This window comes from Candidozyma pseudohaemuli, assembly GCF_003013735.1.
Source record: "Candidozyma pseudohaemuli strain B12108 chromosome Unknown scaffold00001, whole genome shotgun sequence".
NCBI classification, from domain to species: domain Eukaryota; kingdom Fungi; phylum Ascomycota; class Pichiomycetes; order Serinales; family Metschnikowiaceae; genus Candidozyma; species Candidozyma pseudohaemuli.
In genome coordinates this window covers 1,140,902-1,158,871 of record NW_020194435.1, presented here as the reverse complement: position 1 = coordinate 1,158,871, position 17,970 = coordinate 1,140,902, and the positions used below count along the sequence as shown (strand labels likewise).

At 45.6% G+C, this 17,970-nt stretch overlaps 8 protein-coding genes and 3 non-coding genes across 11 annotated transcripts; 6 read left to right on the top strand and 5 right to left on the bottom strand.

The window, feature by feature from the left end:
- Window positions 1-57: 57 nt before the first annotated feature.
- On the bottom strand, window positions 58-129 carry C7M61_000517. The gene has a single exon. It is a non-coding gene; the product is annotated as a tRNA-Glu (tRNA).
- A 665-nt stretch (window positions 130-794) lies between these two features.
- On the top strand, window positions 795-1,640 carry NPL3 (mRNA-binding protein; the record flags this gene model as incomplete). The annotated part of the gene is made up of 1 exon (XM_024855954.1): window positions 795-1,640. The coding sequence occupies one exon, from the start codon at window positions 795-797 to the stop codon at window positions 1,638-1,640; it is 846 nt and encodes a 281-aa protein (XP_024715553.1).
- A 406-nt stretch (window positions 1,641-2,046) lies between these two features.
- Window positions 2,047-2,784, top strand: C7M61_000515 (arylformamidase; the record flags this gene model as incomplete). Its single annotated transcript, XM_024855953.1, has 1 exon — window positions 2,047-2,784. One exon carries the CDS (start codon window positions 2,047-2,049, stop codon window positions 2,782-2,784), a length of 738 nt encoding a protein of 245 aa, XP_024715552.1.
- Window positions 2,785-2,948: 164 nt separating this feature from the next.
- Window positions 2,949-3,740, top strand: TIF35 (translation initiation factor eIF3 subunit g; the record flags this gene model as incomplete). The annotated part of the gene is made up of 1 exon (XM_024855952.1): window positions 2,949-3,740. One exon carries the CDS (start codon window positions 2,949-2,951, stop codon window positions 3,738-3,740), a length of 792 nt encoding a protein of 263 aa, XP_024715551.1.
- A 1,642-nt stretch (window positions 3,741-5,382) lies between these two features.
- Window positions 5,383-7,941, top strand: C7M61_000513 (uncharacterized protein; the record flags this gene model as incomplete). Its single annotated transcript, XM_024855951.1, has 1 exon — window positions 5,383-7,941. The coding sequence occupies one exon, from the start codon at window positions 5,383-5,385 to the stop codon at window positions 7,939-7,941; it is 2,559 nt and encodes an 852-aa protein (XP_024715550.1).
- Window positions 7,942-7,963: 22 nt separating this feature from the next.
- Window positions 7,964-11,413, bottom strand: IRR1 (Irr1p; the record flags this gene model as incomplete). The annotated part of the gene is made up of 1 exon (XM_024855950.1): window positions 7,964-11,413. The coding sequence occupies one exon, from the start codon at window positions 11,411-11,413 to the stop codon at window positions 7,964-7,966; it is 3,450 nt and encodes a 1,149-aa protein (XP_024715549.1).
- A 686-nt stretch (window positions 11,414-12,099) lies between these two features.
- C7M61_000511 (uncharacterized protein) lies at window positions 12,100-13,809 on the top strand (the record flags this gene model as incomplete). Its single annotated transcript, XM_024855949.1, has 1 exon — window positions 12,100-13,809. One exon carries the CDS (start codon window positions 12,100-12,102, stop codon window positions 13,807-13,809), a length of 1,710 nt encoding a protein of 569 aa, XP_024715548.1.
- Window positions 13,810-14,295: 486 nt separating this feature from the next.
- On the top strand, window positions 14,296-15,291 carry C7M61_000510 (tRNA-5-taurinomethyluridine 2-sulfurtransferase; the record flags this gene model as incomplete). The annotated part of the gene is made up of 1 exon (XM_024855948.1): window positions 14,296-15,291. One exon carries the CDS (start codon window positions 14,296-14,298, stop codon window positions 15,289-15,291), a length of 996 nt encoding a protein of 331 aa, XP_024715547.1.
- A 128-nt stretch (window positions 15,292-15,419) lies between these two features.
- Window positions 15,420-17,213, bottom strand: RIM101 (alkaline-responsive transcriptional regulator; the record flags this gene model as incomplete). The annotated part of the gene is made up of 1 exon (XM_024855947.1): window positions 15,420-17,213. The coding sequence occupies one exon, from the start codon at window positions 17,211-17,213 to the stop codon at window positions 15,420-15,422; it is 1,794 nt and encodes a 597-aa protein (XP_024715546.1).
- A 583-nt stretch (window positions 17,214-17,796) lies between these two features.
- Window positions 17,797-17,872, bottom strand: C7M61_000508. Its single transcript has one exon. It is a non-coding gene; the product is annotated as a tRNA-Thr (tRNA).
- Window positions 17,873-17,881: 9 nt separating this feature from the next.
- Window positions 17,882-17,965, bottom strand: C7M61_000507. The gene has a single exon. It is a non-coding gene; the product is annotated as a tRNA-Tyr (tRNA).
- Between the last annotated feature and the right edge of the window lie 5 nt (window positions 17,966-17,970).

Sequence of the window (17,970 nt, the reverse complement as noted above, 5' to 3'; positions counted from 1 at the left end):
AACTTAATTTTAAATAATCTAGCTTGGAGTAGAAAATAAGGTTGGGAAAAAAAAGAACTCCGATACGGGGAATCGAACCCCGATCTGCTCGGTGAGAGCGAACTGTGCTAGCCATTACACCATATCGGACTCGTTGAGAATTCACGTTGTGCGCAATCTATATGATGTTAAGAAGCCTGCATATAATGGATCGAGCTTTCGGTTTTTTCTGATATTCAGAGATGTAGAGAGCACCGCTGGCAATGAGGGGACCAAGCGAAATCTAAAATAAATGTCTGGATTCTCTGGACGAGTCGATTGACGCAAATTGAAGGTACTTTCGATCAAAATATCAATTTCGGAATCCAAATTGGACAGAATCGGAGTACTTCATACTGGAGAAGAGGCTCTTGGAAGGGATTCCTCGCTCTACATCAATTCGCTTCTTCCATTCAAAAGATATCCTCTTACAGACCATGACAAGAACGAAAAAAATGACTCCAAACTAGAAGCTTTTTCTTCTTTTCTAGTCTGAATAAGTGATATGCGGCTCCGAAGGGAGTTGGTTGCGGCCCATGCAGCACCTGATGAGGTGATATTTTAAAACTACTCTCAGGAAATGGGGTATAGTAATTTGAAGCTGACGATTAGCTAGATCCAACTAAAGTTCTCTTCAAAGGTTTGAAAAGACCTTGTCTTCAAAACTTACCGTTCAATCTGATAAACAGTGGGGTCGTGGGTGTATCAAACCACGCGTTAAAAGGCAAAAAAACTACCGCACATAAAACACTCCATCTAACACTTTACTTTTTACAATGTCTGACACCGAACAAGACCAGGCTCCTATCTCTCCTGTCGATGATGCCCCAGTTGAGGATGCTCCTATTAGCAAGCTTTTTGTGAGACCCATTGGTTTTGAAACTTCTCAGGAGGCTATTGAGAGCCACTTCTCTGCCATTGGTCCCCTTGTTGAAGTTCAAATTATGAGAGGTTACGCTTTCGTGACTTACGAGAGTGCTGACGATGCCAACAAGGCTATCGACTCTTTGGCTGGTAGTGACTTGGATGGCCAGGCCCTCCAGATCGAGTTGGCCAAGGGTCGTAAGGAGGAGACTCGTAACAGAAACCGTGTGAAGATTTCTGGTGTCCCAGAAAACACCGCTTGGCAAGATTTCAAGGACTACGTCCGTGACAAGGGAATGGAACCATCTTTCGTCAAGGTTTTCCGTGACTACGACTCTGGTGAGACCATTGCAGCTCTTGAGTTTGAGGATGGTGAGGCCCTTTCTTCTGCTATTGAGAACTTGAATGATGCTGACTACGAGGGTGCCACTTTGCGTGCTGAACACGACACCAGCCCTTATGTTCCTCGTAAGAGAGGCAGAGGTGGTTTCAGAGGTGACTTCCGTGGTGGCCGTGGTGGATTCCGTGGTGACTTCAGAGGCGGTCGTGGTGGCCGTGGTGGCTTCAGAGATGACTTTAGAGGTGGCAGAGGCCGTGGCGGTTTCAGAGGTGGCAGAGGTGGCTTCAGAGGTGACCGTGAGGGTGGCTACAATCGCGAGGGCGGCTTCAGAGGTGGTAGAGGAGGCTACAACCGTGGTGGTGACGGTGGATTCGAGAGAGACTCTTACAACCGTGACCGCTCCCCTACCCGTTACTAAACGTGCTGACGTTTGAAATGTTTGTTTTTATTCTACTTGAAATATTCTGCTCCCATGATCTTTTTCCCGAAAACTATCTATGTGGATTTACTTCTATTTGACAAAGCGCAATGACAACAAAAGATACTTACGACTATCGATCTCCAGTTACCATAGAGGAGACGATCCCTAGAAATTCTTGACTATTGGTGGGGCCAAAGCAATCGGCCCACCCACAATTTACTTCTACTGCTGTATTAATATGGATGACTGGTGTCTCAATCTACTGCTGAACTTACTCCAGGAACAGATACATTGGATTTATCATGACGGTTAGTTTGGGTGTTTTTGAAAACGGTGAACCTGTACATATATGGGCGCTCTTTGATGAGGCTCGGTATTTTATAGACATGCACGGATAACGATCATGACTCAAGTAGTGAGCTATGGGGAAGACCCATTGCAAAGTCTAAAAGAATTCAATTACAATCCGCAAAATCAGAAGACTTTAATTTTCATTCATGGTGGTGCGTGGAGAGATCCTCATAATACCTACGATGACTTTGGGGAGCTAATAGATCAGCTTCCTCGAAATGTCAATTACTTCAGTTTGAACTACCGTCTATCTCCACAATCAAAACATCCCGATCACCTCGAAGATGTCATTTATGCTTTAAAGTTCTTAGAAACTCACTACAATGTGAAACGTGCCCTGTTAGTTGGTCACTCAGTGGGAGCGACTCTAATCTTACAATTGCTTACGTACAAAACACTTTTAGGTGAAAGGATGATTAGTCCTCATGTGATTGAACTAGAAAACTTATACTTCTTGGATGGCATCTACGATATTGTTGAACTACTAGCGGAGTATCCAACTTACCTGCTGTTTGTGAACGAGGCTTTTGATTCTGAGACCGATTATGCTAATGCGACCGCCATCAGTAGGCCAACCATGAACTTTGAGCTTGATTTCGGTCATATTTTCATTCTACAATCCCTAGATGATGAGCTTTTAAGTGAAAGGCAACTGGACTTTTTCGCTCACTATCTCAAGAAGAAGTGTATAGCTTTTGAGGATCGCAGAGGACACTGGGGTAAGCACGAAGAAGTCTATCGCAGAGGCGAAATTGCAGAAATCCTCAGAACCTCGATGCAACTTGATTAAGCAAATAAAAAAAATATTCAACCTCCTAGCATTTTCATTATTTAGTATCCAGATCCATTGGTTGCAAATGCCCGCTCCAAGTAAAGCGCGGTCGTGCAGACTGCACTAAAATTTTTCGCTACTCAAAACCCATTACAAGGCATCGATAAACGCTACAGTACAGCATGTTTCAGTCGTGGGCAGATGCCGAGGATGACATCCCCGTCCCAGAGTTTACCTCGAACCCAGATGGCACCAAGACGGTGGTGAGCTATAGACTCAACGCCAAGGGCCAGAAAGTGAAGATCACTCAGAAAATCAAGGAAGTGAAGGTCAAGGAAAGAGTACACCCATCGATAGCGATCCGTCGAAGCTGGGCTAAGTTTGGCAAGGAAAAGCACACGCCGCCAGGACCCGACACGAGAACCACACAGTTGGGTGAGAAGATCGAGTTGAAGCTCGGTGCTTCTTGGAAAGAGCTCGAGAAGAAGGAGGAAGAGGAGAAGATGGAACAAAAAGTCAACTTGGTCAGCACGCAAAGACTCACATGTAGAACATGTGGTGGTGACCATTTCACATCCAAGTGTCCTTTCAAAGACACGCTTGGCGCGGAGACCGCCGCCCCAGGTGGTGGAGGAGCTACTCCAGAGCCTACCGAATCTTCTAAATACGTTCCAGTGCATAAGAGAGCCGATGCTCCAAGCAGAGAGTCCAGAGATGACTCTTGTACGTTGAGAATCTCCCAGTTGAACACGATTGTGGACGATCAGATGTTGAGAGAGGAGTTGCTCGGAAAGTATGGTCCATTGCAGAGATGCTCGCTTATCAGAAACAGAGAGACGGGCGAATCCAAGGGTTTCGCCTACGTGACTTTTGCAACCGAGCTGCTTGCGCAGAGAGCATTGGACGAGTTGAACGGCAAGGGTTACTACTCGTTGATCTTGCGTTTGGAGTGGTCCAAGAAGAAGAAGACCTAAGGCATGCGAAACAACATAGAGCATTTGCCAGCGTGCCAGCGTACGTTAGGCAGGGTGTGACAGGCGACGTAATAAAAGCAACAGGAATCATGGTGTAGATGAGCTGCTACCAAGCTGCTGATGGGCAAAATCTGGGAAGGTGGACTGACCCAGGATGGGGAGTCACAGTGCCTGGATAAGCTTTACAAAACACGTATGCGGTAGTAAGGTGACGTAGAAAAATAGTGTTTCAATTGACTTGTGTCTAAAGTTTAATGAATTACCCAAACAAGACCCGCCGCTTCCCGAACGTTATCTTAACTCCAGAAGTATATCCGACGCATCCATAATCCGACGCATTGCTGCCTGTCAAATAAGGTGCCGAGGGTCCGTAGACGCATTGGACGCCCAGTATACGGAAAAATAGCGGGCAGGGTGGGTTTGAAGCCGAGGGTCCGTAGGAAGGTCCGGAACCATTAAGCGCTTAAAACCGGGACTCAAACCCCAGTGTACCGAGGCCTCAGGAGGGTCCGAGAATACTTGGCGTCGAAACACAAAGGCCCGTGGACTAGTCTCACATTGTCTGATGAAGCCTTGATGTACGCAGTTTTCCTTCACCACGTATGACTTACTCGATCGAGAGGTCCGTTGCTTCTGGCATAACTCGTGTGGTACATCTGGGCTTTATTTCGCAGCCATTAGGCGCCGGGCAGGGAATCATGACTATCCGCAAGCGGAACACCCAAAAGCCCCGATTCCAGGATGCGAACTCGCTTGACGAGTAAAAGCCATTTCTGAAACGCATGCACCTTGGGTTAGTCCGCTGGCGCCTCTTCGGCTTTGTCATACTAATGTCTGGGGATACGAACCACTTATTCTTGACTGTCATTGACAGCAACAACGGATTGGCTAATTTTGCACCCCGGCTGCGGAGTCAAACGCATTTTGCAATCTTTACTAAAATCCAGATAGGCGGTCCAGCGTCTCGCAACTCACGGTCACCATTGCTCGTTGATCAGTCTCCGCAGCGTTTGCACCCGTACAGTGCGTCTGCCCCTGGACCCTCTGACGAGCTCCAGTAGAGCCGAAATCAATTTGCAACGATTACGCCCACAGAATAATGTAATTATGCCCAGAGCGCAACCGTCGTTTTAGCTTTGCAACGCTGTCAAGCCTGTCAGTCTTGGCTTGCACAACAATCCAGACCACCAAACACCGAACGGCCTCTTTCGGAGCACCTGGTGACGCAAATAGGGTTTTCTCGTCGCAAGCTTCAGCAGAACCTTGAGCATGGAGGTGCAGGCGTCTGGCGCCCGGCTGTAGAGGTAAAACTGCTTCTGGATGCCGCGAAAAGTCGGTTGCTAACTTTGCGACCGGTTGCAAATAGAGGTAGCACCTCCTCGGCCATTGTGTTCCGTGTCAGCGAAAGAATCGCTGCCAAGCCCGGTAGACAGACCAGTTGGAGGCTGAAAAATTTTAGCAAAAGAAAACCCTCCGAAGTGACCATACTTTTTCTTCGCTCTGGCACAAACCGGCTCGATCAGCGCCAAGTGGAGGCTGCTGGGAAACTCCGGTATGCTCCTGCCTGCGCACCCAGCAGCCGTTTTTCCTGAAATAGAGCTCACCTGCTCCCCCTCCGCTCCACTGTTTTTTTGCTCCCACCATGTCAAAAAACGAAGCGGGCGGCAAGAAACGTATCTTGCTGAAGCTCTTCCGCAAGAAGTCCACGCTGACGCCGCCGTCGCCCCAGCTGACCTCCACGGCCTCCACCTCCTTTTCCACAACCAGCCCTGCCAAGGAATCCCCCAGACCTCATAAGTCCCTGGTTTCTAGCGGTTCTGGCGTGTTTTTGGATGACGATTTCACGCTGATCTTCAATCATGCTGACCAGCTGGCTGACGACCTCAATCTGCACGATTCACTTGATATCTTATCCAATTACACCTTAGATGATTACCATGACGACGAGTTTGACAGGAGTGGCGAGCAGGCCTTTCCGGTGCCTGAGGACTCTGCAGCAGGTAATGTCCCCTGGGCCGGGCTTACCGGCGAGTCCATGGTTTTTCCAAAGCGTATCAAGATCAATAAGCGCAGCAATAAGAGTCCGCGTATGCTCAACAACTTATTTCTAGCACAGGAACTTCGTTGCGGTGAGAAACGAGACGTCGAAAGCGTTCTCTCTGACACAGAGCTGAGCAGCATTGACCTTTCCGAAAACACGTCCGCCTCCTCCGAAAATGAGTCCGCCTCCATGCGAAGCAACGAGATCTTGGTCATGGAATTTAGCAGGGACGGCAAATACTTGGCTGCCGCCGGACGTGACAGCAAGATCTACATCTGGCATGTTATCTCCTCTCCCTTGTCTAGGCTCCAGTACAAGAGCCGTGAGGTCTCTCGGAAGCAATCTTCCAAGCTGAAAGTGTTTCAATACGCGCCAGTTTTTCAGCAAGAACCTTATCTCGTATTCGAAGGACACACAAAATCGATCTTGACGTTGGACTGGAGCAAAAACAATTTCCTCATATCGGGTTCCATGGACCGTACAGTCAAGCTTTGGAACGTTGAGCGCTCCGAATGTTTGGAGACATTCAAGCACGATGACTTTGTCACCACTGTGAAATTCCATCCTAATGAGGACAGATTCTTCTTAAGTGGCTCGCTCGACAATTATGTCCGTTTGTGGTCCATATTAGACAATTCCATTGCATACAGCAAAAACTTGGGCAATGATGTGCTCATCACTGCCTTAGCATTCACCCCAGTTGGTAACAATTGCATAGTAGGGGGCTTCAATGGTTCCCTTTTTGGCCTCGAAACACAGGGTCTTCATGTTTTACACAGGGTTGAGCTCAAAGAGCGCTCGCTCACCAGCCCTTTCGGGCCAAAGCATGGCAACAAAATTACAGGTATCAAGGTTTTTGAAAACGAGGCTGCTTCAGAGACTTCGGGTACGCAGTTTGCCAAATGGAACTTACTCATTACCACCAATGATTCAAAATCAAGGTTGATTGATATGCACAGAACGCGCTTACTTACCCGATTTAAGGGGGCTACCAATACAAGTTCTTCTATTGTCTCTTCCTTGAGTGACGATAACCGTTTCATTATAAGTGGATCTGAGGATCACTGGTGTTACGTCTGGGAGAACAACAACTCGATTATCAACAATAAGCTAAAAATTGCCCTCAAAGAGCTCTACAATGAGGGTAAACAAACTGTCAATCATACCCACAAAAAAGTCAACAAACTTCTCCATGATAACAAGATCTGGAGAAAACTCAGTTTGCAACGCTTTCTTGAGGACAGTAGTGGCCAGCATTATATTCCTAACGAAAACAATTCATACGCATGTTTTCATGCTCATCATACCAAGGTCAATTGTGCACTTTTTGCACCTGAAAACACCAGAAGACTTCTTGCATTCTCCGACGACATCATCTATGATTTGGTGAGAAGAGCACCACAACTAGACGATTATGGAATTCTCGGCTCACGGAAAAAAGAGATTGGCTACGCCGAGACAACAGGTTTAGATGCGGGCCACATCATCGTTACTTGCGATCAAACCGGACTCATCAAGATCTTCCGTCAGGATTCCGCGTACAATATTCGCCGTGCCCTTGTTGAATTTAGGAAAAGCAACAAATTTAAGTGTCATCCTAAAACTGAAACCACTCCAAACAAAGACAATTTGAAACTCGATTTGAGTGGACTTAATATGCGTTCTGTGAAGACAAGAAGTCGGAGTCCAGCATTTGAGCACACTCCTTCAATAAAAGCCAAGTTTCACTCCCAATTGAGACTGAGACTGGGCACTTCAACCTCACCAAGCCGGCCGCCACTTGGATCCAACAGGACATCTGCTAGAACTATTAAAGGTAATCCTGAAGTCGTGACGGCTAGCTCACAAATCAGCATGAAAAAACTTCCCAAGTCGGGTGACTTACATTCTAACTATGTCACTTTACCGATGAACCGCAATGATCACGAGGACATCCAAAGCTTGTCTGATCATCTGATCTTCAGCGGTGACGATGTGCTTACCCCTAGATCGATGTCGTTAACCAACGGTAGGCTGAACGATAGAGGAAGAGGGTTATCAGTTTCACGCGAAGCAACCAACTCTACTAATCACACGGAGCTTCCTCGTTTTGTGACTTCAGTGCCTAACGATGAAAGACTTCGCAGTCAGATCAGCAAGTCAGACAGGGAAAGATTTTAGTATATTTATTAATCTAACGAAATCACGAAACAAGAGTAGTTTGTTCCTCGCTTGTGCGTATCTCATTCGTTTCCGTTGCATCGTCAGTGATTACCTGTGAAGGTTCTTCAGGGGTGTCAACCAATGATACAATGGTTTTGAATGTTTGCCCAAGTTTTTCGCCGTTGAGAGCGAAACGCTTCAAAGAGCTCGATGACAGAACTTTTGCTTTCCAGAGCCCAAGTAGCTTCATCGACACTACTGAAAGATCTCTCTCTTGAATCCAAGTATCCATCTCCTGCTTCGCGATTTGGATCTTTGATTTGGCAAGCTCCTTTGCCTCCCTTTCTGCGGCCGCTTTGGCTACTTGAGCTTCATTCTCGTCATCTTCTTCATCACTTGAATCGAATCTCGTAACAATCTCTTGAGCGCTCACATCATCAATCTCGCCATCTTGGGCGGCGTCGAGAACAAATTCCTCGAAGTTGACATTCTCATTCGCAGTTCTTGTCAAATCCTTACCAAGTAAAAGTGCTAACTTTGCCTCTTTGATGTAGAAAACATTCATAAGAGCATTCTCTAAAGTGTCGGGAATATCACTCATCACATAGCCACCAAGTTTCAGGTGGTCCCGGAACATGGCATCGTAATCTCTAAAGCGATGTGAAGCATGCGTTTTATCATAAAAAGCCTTGATTGATGTCAAATAATCAATGACCCTTATACCAAAGTTATAATAGAAGTCTGCTAGCTCAATTTTCAAAGAGCTCGTTGCGCTCTCAGAACCAGAAAGATCGCCTTCACCAAATGTCACCTCGTTCAAGGATTTGAAGCAGTCCACAATGTTGTTGAACAAATTGCACACATCCTCCAAAAAGATGTCCACATTGATCGTTTCAGCAGTTCCATCGTTCAAAGCGTACATCAAATCCTCAAGTTTCCAACATAAGCTGATTAGAGCGAAATCAAGCATAGATTCCCATGCTTTGCTCACACTCTTCATAACTTTGTAAAGGTTTCGAGGCCAAAGCCTAACGAGCAATTGAAAATCTAGTTTTGATAAAAGTTTGACAGAGATCTGCTCTAAGACACTCACCTTGTAATCGAGAATTGGCTCACCCACAAACCGGATTATGCTTATCACATCTCCTATGATAGTCAATTTCATAAGAGGATTTGAAACATCAATAAGTGTGTTGCAAAGATCTTTTTGATCACAAACAAACGGATCTTCCTGCTCGAATTCAGCTTCAAATATGTCGGTGGCCAGGCCTTTTGTATTGAAAGCTTCGACTACCTCTGTCAGAAGCGCTAGAATGGTATCCTCGATTTTGAGATAAACGTTGGGGTTAATGAGCTGATTATTATCATCATCGCTGTTTGAGTGTCCATTTCCGCTTGAAGTCAACAAAAGCGAGTAATAAGTTTTGTATAAGTCATTTAGATCATCCAACATCGTTTCACACTCCAAGAAGAACTGAAGAACTTTTCCATGCAATTGATTATACCCCTCCACATTGTCTGAGTGCTCGAACACTGACTGGATGGGCTCTGATTGGAAACTCAAAAGCGTTGTCCAAATTTTCAAGAAGCTAGGGTACATCGAAACATTTTTGCTCAGCAAATCTTCCAAATCATGAAGCTTGCATGCTAATTTGGGTATCAAAGTAGCTGTTAGATCATTAGAAGACGCTTCTTGCCCTTTTCTTGCTTTCCTGTTCAAGGAGCTACTCACAACACCCGATAAGAAAGCGATGAAATTATGCTGATCTGAAGTGGCTAGTTCAAGACTCCGGCTTAGTTCTTCTGCGTCAGCAGCCGACAAACCCTCCAATGGAATTGCTGACACATCAAGCATTAAGTATTGCACTATGATTTCCCACTCGCTAGACCATTCAGGTAATAGATGCATGTCACCATAAATTGCGTCGATTAGTTTCCAGAAACTCGGCCCGTTTGTTGTGAGTATAAGTTTTGATCGCTTCGAATCGTATTGTTGAAGTGCCTTGTTGAGGACATTACTGAGCACTTTAAATCGAAAAAAGTAAGCTTGCTTTGATTTGTCAAACACGCTCGATATAGAGTCAGTGTGCCCAGCAAGCTTTTCCGTCAAGCTGTCAGCATCGTGCTGTATCACAAGGGTGAGGAATCGGCTTGACTCGGTCTTCAATCTATTGTTCGAGGTGCTCTGGGTCAATTCGAGCTCTGCAAGATAAATGATGTATGAACAAAGATTGATCTTGTCCTGGTCTTGAAGGAATCCAACTTTTAGAAGCTCGATGTAAATAGCAAATAGATTTATTTTGATGCTTGCCAAGTTTTCCTTCCAGATCATATTGATGAGCTGCTGTTGAAAGCGCTTAGTAAACTTGCGGAAACTGAAGGCCATGTTTTCAATTGAGCCTTTTGGAAATTTGTAAAGTTTAGCTAGAACTTTTACAACCTCTTCCCTCACTACGTCAGTCGGATCCGAAAGAAGCCAACCAAAATAGCGTAGATAGGATGACAGAAGGAAGTATGATGGATTTGCGACCATCCACTCACCCAACGCATTTATGCAACTAACGCGTATAGCGCTATCGACATCTCTGTATCGATGTACAAATACAGATCGGCTGATCTCGTCCAAATACTCTTCAATGGTTTCTTTTCTAAAGCTGGTTGTTTCGATGTTTTTGGTCATCAATTGTATTTTTTGAAGTTGATTTTGGTTGTTGCGTTTGGACTTGTTGTTGCCTTTCGCGTTACTCAATTGGCGCTGCTGTCTCTCAAGTGATATTTCGAGACTCGATGCCTGATGACAGAGCTGGGTAACCACGCTTAAAAGAACGACAGTGGATACATGACGAAATGGGCGTGGTGTGCTTGAACTAAGAGCTGTGAACCACTGAATCACTGAGTTCATGAAGTCAGATGCTAGCACAGACTGGTCTTCCTCGACACGATCTCTGTATAAACAGCCCTTTTCGTGAGCAAAAAAGATGATTTCACCGAAAAACTCAATAAGATTTTTTTGAAAATGCTTAACATTCTTGTTCGTTGACGCGAACGGATTCTCGTGGTACTTTTGCTTTTCGAAATGGATGACGAGCTCATTTACTGTGGCAACAGCAGAGTCAGGACTCGTAAGATCGTGTGCTTCAGCAAGATTCTTACAACCAACAGCTTTGAGAACAAGATTGAACATATTCTTAAATGCCTCCACACTGTTGTTGTCCTGATCTTGTAAATATGCTTCTACCCAATCGAGTGCTAACTCTGACACGGCAACAACTGGACTTGATAAAGCTTTGAATAGCTCATTGTCCGGATCCAGTGCCGCTTCTGCTTGCTTTTGGGCTTTTCTTGGGACTGATCTCTTTTTCGGTTGTTCTTCCTCTGACTCAAATTCTGACTCCCCAGAGTAATAAAGCTCCGAGCTCACCGGTGATGGGTGTTCTTCGTATACTGGAGGCTCTTGCGTTTTCCTTTTTCTTTTGCCTGGTACGACCATTATGTCTTGTTTCAATTGAGAGAACAGTTGGAGGCGGATCAAGATGCGAGTATCAATCTGTAAACAAACTCCACGCGTCTCTCATGTCGCACTACGAAGCGAAGCCGTTGCGACATATTTTGCAGCCATTCCACGCTACCTACCGTAAGCAATGAGATGCAAGAAGGGATTGGAATTTCAGAATCTGCTGACGTTATTAAAAGCTCCCTCTTAGGTTGAAGCGTTTTGAAGAGCTGAAAATCGATTCAGAAAGCCCATGTGGCTATAGACAGCCTTTGAAGTTCAATTATGGATCAACTATAGATAGCTAATCATGATTTTACATTCTTTGGCCGTACAGCTTAAACATAAGCATAAACAGCTGAAGTCTCTTTAAGCACTCACCAGATATGCAAGATGAATTTTTATAATGAGAGTGTGAACATCCGCTGCTCCATAACTGTGCGCAACGCATACAAAAACCCAACACATCTAAGATTCTTTTACAAGCAAAGTATTTTCTTTGTCTTGGAGAAAAGATTTTGAAACGAATCTGCTTCATAACTCTTTTAAGAAAAATCAGTATCCAAACCACCTCTTGCCATAGTTAACAACCGTCGTGTCCAAGCAAAGTCGTGCAAGCACAAAAAATCAAGAAGCTAAACAAGTCGCTACACCTTTTCACCAATACATCAATCGTGTACATCATGTCTGCCGAGCCCACTGACTCAAAACCAGAGACCCCTTTGGAAGACACTCCAATGACGGGCACAGAAGATGCTGGTTTGGAGCAGACAACTGAACCTAAGGAGGGTGAGAAACCTGCTGAGACTGAGCCTGAACCTGTCGATCTTGAAAAGGTGAGAGCAGCTTTCCAGGAAACGGCTAAGAACTACCTTATTGAACAGTCAAGACACGTGGTGATTCCCTCTTTCTCCAAATGGTTTGACATGAACACAACTCACCTGATTGAAAAGAAACTGTTCCCAGACTTTTTCCCTGCCAAAACTGAGGAAACCCCATCCACCTACAAATCCCCAGAGGTTTACAAGAACATGAGAGACTTCATGATCAACTCCTACAGAATCAATCCAATCGAATACTTGACGGTGACAGCCGTTCGTCGTAACTTGGCTGGTGACGTTGCCAGTATAATCCGCATACACCGCTTCTTAGAAAAGTGGGGCTTGATCAACTACCAAATAGACCCTAGAACAAAGCCTACTCTTGTGGGTCCCCAATTTACTGGCCACTTCCAGGTCACTTTGGACACCCCACAGGGTTTGGTTCCATTTGTCCCTGAAAGTGTCAAGCTTAAGGATGCCTCGGAAACACCAGCCGCCGAAATCGAAGGAAACGGCAAACCACAAGAGGTTAAATCTGAAAAGACCGTCAAGTTAGAGGAAAAGGCTGACGGTTCCATCCCACTCAATTTGGAGGTCACCAGAAACATCTTCGACGAGTCTACAAACCAGAAGGCTCCTAACTCTGTGCTGTACTTCTGTAATGAGACTTCTAACGATGTCAGCAAAGTCAGATATCACAATCTCAAGAGTAAGGCTCTGACGAGTGGAACGTTAGGTCCCCTGGTTATCAGCAAGGAAGTTTTTGAGCAAGGCTTATTTCCTTCCAACTTCACTTCTTCTGATTTTGTCAAGCTAGAGCAAAGTTTCAAACAGAAGGAATGGACTGAGCAAGAAGTGCTTCTTCTCCTAGAGGGTATTGAGATGTACGCTACCACAGATGTAAATAACCAGACCCTTTTCCTCAACAACAACGGCCAGTGGGACAAGATTGGTGAACATGTTGGTTCTAAGTCTCGTGATGAGTGTCTAATCAAGTTCTTACAGCTTCCTATTGAAGAGAGATACCTCAATAACTTGATCAAGCCTGACGCTGAAAAGAAGAAGCAGCCAGACAGCCTCGACAAGGACTCTATCATCCAAGATGTTGTGAAAAAGTTGGTGGAATCTAGAGAAGGTAAGGCCACATTGCAAGAGAATGCTAAGAAGAACTTGGAGCAAACTGTTCTTGATCAGACCAACTTGGTCAACCAGGTCATTGAACTCACCTTGGAGAAGTTCGACGCTAAGGTAAAATTGATCAACCATTTGGAGGCTGATCTTATAAAGACTGAAAACTTGCTCAATTTGCAGAGAAAACAAGCACTTATTGAGAGGTGGTTGAACTTCGAAAAGGTCAGCAAATTCAAGAAGGAGAACAACAACCCTGAGTTGGAACCATTGTTGAATGAATTGTTGACTCCAATAAACATCAACGAGATCAACAAGAACTTCAACAAAATCAACTTAGATAACTCTGAGCAGTCAAAGACGGATTCAGACAAGGAGAAAGTGGAGGAAGCATTGCCTATTAGCGTTGTCAAGCCTAAGGCCTATCAATTCTGGTCCGCGTAATGTTTATGTGCGTATGGCGCCTAGTGCGCTTATCCACTGATAATAAGTCTCGATGTTGCGAAATATCTAGCCTGATGATAGACTCATCCCAACTCACCCATGGCTAAAAAGCCATTTTGTACAATTATAGGAATAAAAATACAACGAAACGCACAAGGTGTATTCATTTACATAGATAGTGCATCGCTGCGAAGTGCATACTAAGCCCATCGATCCAAGAGTCTTGATCATCAAACCACCATTTTTCATCAACTAATGCTTATACGTTGCATCAGAAATGGCTTTCTACGACCAGGTACTAGGTTATACACACAAGCCTTCACACAGAAGCTAAATCCACATCCATCTACCCCAGAGCCTTTTGCTTATCCTCAGTCCAAGCCTAACCCACACGATGACATATATGTGGCAATGAGTTCAGGTGTAGACTCTTCAGTCACAGCTGCTCTACTCTCATCAAAATATAAGAACGTAAGAGGCATCTATATGGCCAACTGGTCACAACTGGCAAAATGCACCGAGGGAGAATGGGCTGCTGTTCAGAAAGTGTGCGAGCAGTTGCAAATGCCCTGTGAACGAGTCAACTTTGAAAAAGAATATTGGGCAGATGTGTTTCAGCCTATGATTGATATGTATGAACAGGGACTCACGCCAAACCCTGACTTAGGGTGCAATAAGTTTATCAAGTTCGGAAAGATGATAGAGCATTTGGCTGCAAAGTATGAAGGTACCGAGCTGAAGTGGTGGTTAGCAACCGGCCATTACGCCCGAGTTGAGAAGGCGTCGAACCAATTTAATCTTCTTAGAGCATACGACGGAAACAAGGACCAGTCATACTACTTGGCCAGTATACCGAGGTCTGTACTTCATAGACTACTACTTCCCTTGGGCCACCACACAAAAGTTCAAGTACGAAAGATTGCGGCTGATCTAGGTCTCTACACTGCTTCAAAGCCTGACTCTCAGGGCCTTTGCTTTGTGTCGCCAGATCATACAAAATTCCGTCATTTCTTGGATGAATTTATTCCCCCAAAGCCAGGCAACATCGTAACAGAAGATGGCAAAGTCTGGGGCAAGCATCTGGGTATTTGGCATGCTACGATTGGACAAAGACTGGGTATTTCAATGCCGCAGGGCGACCCTAAATACAGCGGTGTTTGGTTTGTGAGTGAAAAAAGAAAAGAATCCAACGAAATCGTAATCGTGAAAGGTGGGGCCAACGAAAGTTTATTCTCAAACAAATTAAGAGCTTCTGGCTGGGTGTGGCTTCAAGGCAAGGTTCCTGATGATCTACAAAACATCAGCTTTCAATACAGATCGCTTCAAGATCCTATCCCTATCGAGACATTGACAGTTGAAGGTGACGAGATTACAATCACCGCCAAGTCCAAGCAACGTGCCATGGCACCGGGTCAAAGTATCGTTGTGTACCAAGGAAATCGTGTCTTGGGTAGTGGTGTGCTTGCTGAAACCTACAAATAATTAACCTAGATGTAAATCACATTTATGTATATAGAAAAATACCTGAGCCCAAATAAGATCTTCGATCGTAACATTTAAAGTAAGAATTGAAAATTTAGTTCATCAAAGTCATAGCACTCTCTCAAACTTTAAAATGCAGTGATCGTTGGGTACAAGTTTTGCTTGCTCTCATCAACCTTAGCATCATTGTCCTTGTGTTCTTGCTTCTGCTCCTTCATGTTGCGGCTCATGACAGCCAACTGCTGGCACACGAAGTTGATCATTTCACGGTGCTTCTTGACAGTCTCAATGTCAAAGTTGTTACCATCCTTGATCGACAACTTGTTGAAGTTCTCCAAAACATCGGCGTGGTCATCCTCAGTAGTGTCCTTAGTAGACTCTTCATTGAGCTTCTTAGCCGACTTTTGAGTGTTGCTAACAGACTCGTATTCCACAGAGCCGTAAGGGTTGGCGCCGTACTGACCGCCATTGAGCTGTCTGTTGACCTGTGGGAATTTTGGAGTGTAGCCTGAACTGTGGTTGTTGACAAAGTGGCTGTTGTTGTCGTAAGACTTGTTTTGGTATTGGGGCAACATTGGGTACAACAGGGACTGTGGGCCTTGCTGTGGCTGGAATTGCTGGTTTGGAGCGGAACCCTGCTGCGAAGCACCTGGACCCATCATGCTCTGGTATTGCATCTCAATGGAAGACGACAAGTTGTTGAAGAACTTCTCGGCCTCGTAGAAGTTGGCCTGTGGGTTGGCGCCGTAGGAGTAGTGCGAGTTAGGGTTTGGAATCATGTTGTGGTTGTGGAGGACAGAGCCTTGGCTGCTGGTAGAGGAGTGGTTGGAGCCCTGCTGGTTGTTCAAGAAACCATCCAAGTGGTTCAAACGGTTGTAAACCTCCATGTTGTACTGAGGCTCAACCTTTGCTCTCTTGTTGGAGTCCTGGTTACCGTAGAAGTTGAAATCACTAAGGATACCGTTCATCATGTGCATGTTGTGGTCCAAGCCTCTCTTCTTGGTGTCAGCGGCAGGCTGCTGGTGCTGTGGGTGAAGGCTGGTGCTGAGGTCGAAAACCTCCTGGCGCTGAGTCATCTCATTACCCAAGGTAGGGTAGTAGGCAGCACCAACATCGAAGGGACCGTGGTGAGGAGGCAAGACAGGGACTGGGTAGTGCTTGTCGCCCTCTTTCTCGTTCATCTTTTGAGACTTCTTCAACTTTCTTTGGTGTTCGTCTTCATGAGTTCTAGAGTGCTTCTTCAAGTCCTGAGGTCTCTTGAAAGACTTTGTGCACAAGTCACATCTGTATGGCTTCAATGGAACGTGCACACGCAAATGTGAGGTGATGTGGTCTCTCTTCACAGTGGTGACACCACAGTTGTCCCAGTCACAAGTCAATGACAAGTTGTTGGAGGACTTACGACCAACGTGCTCATTGCACAAGTGATCGTACAATTGCTCTGGGGTCTCAAAGATAAGGGAACAACCACTCCACTGACAGTTGAAGGGGCCCTTCATGTCAGCGTCTCTTACCTTTCTGTAGGTCTTCTTTGGCTTCTTCTTTTCAGCTGGAGCAGCTGCGCCAGTGGCATCGTGGTGGTGAGCGTGGGCATGGTTGTGTGGATGGGTGTGGTTCAGTTGATGAGCATCTTGCTTCATTGCCGGCTCGAAAGCGGTACCGGCAAAGCCGGTAGCACGGGCGCCGAAGTGAGCGTTGGTGAATTCCTTGCCAAAGGAGGAGGTCTGCAGCACAGGGGAGTTGGCGGAAGACTGGGATGTAAAGGAAGTTTGTGGGGAGCCGTTAGAAGACTGAGTAGTTGGGGAGTTTGTGGAAACAGCGTCAGAAACAGCGTCGAGGTCAAAGTCGACTTCAGAGTCCATCACCTTTTCAGCTGTAGCGTTCAAATAAGTCACTGGATGGAGGTTGTAGTTCAGTGACATCTTTGGGGTGGGTAGGGGGGATGTTCTTTTTCTTGTGTATTTATATTTCGCAGCAAGCCGTATCGGTAGTCACGATAAAGGGTCTGCTGGGGAAGATAATACTAGTGAGTGGTGCGGTTGGGTAAACGAGGAAAGAAAAAAAACCTTTAAGATATGACGGGTTTGCGAACGGTGCGAGAGTTATATTTATGGAGGTAGGCTGTGGCAGAGGGTCATTTGATTATTACATTTGCCAAGAAGTTTTCCGCCAAGTAAATGTCCTGCATGTGGTAAGGAAATTTAAAATGTGGGCACCCCAAGGTCAAGAAAAAAAAAAGAAACAGGACAGGCTACCACGAGCGAGATTGTGCTGTAAAAGTGCGGCAAGAAAAAAAAGAATTGGGAGCCTGTGCGTACTTTCCTTGTCCTCCTGCAGATACGGGGCCATCCTTCCTCGGTATCAGTGCCGAAGTCATCTGCTCCATCTCCGCGACGCAATGGCGTCCACTTGGCGTTGACGTGCGTCGGAAGTGGTAAACGGGTTACACATTAGGGTGTATTCCGAGACATCGCAAAAATAGAAAGGGTTCCTAGAGGTAAAAAATGATGCCTTCAGCCAGATTCGAACTGACGATCTCCTCATTACTAGTGAGGTGCCTTACCAACTTGGCCATAAAGGCTAGAGGATATCTCCCGGGGGTGAGTCGAACACCCGATCTCAAGATTACAATCACATTACAGTCTCGCGCCTTAGCCAGCTTGGCCACCGAGAGGATAT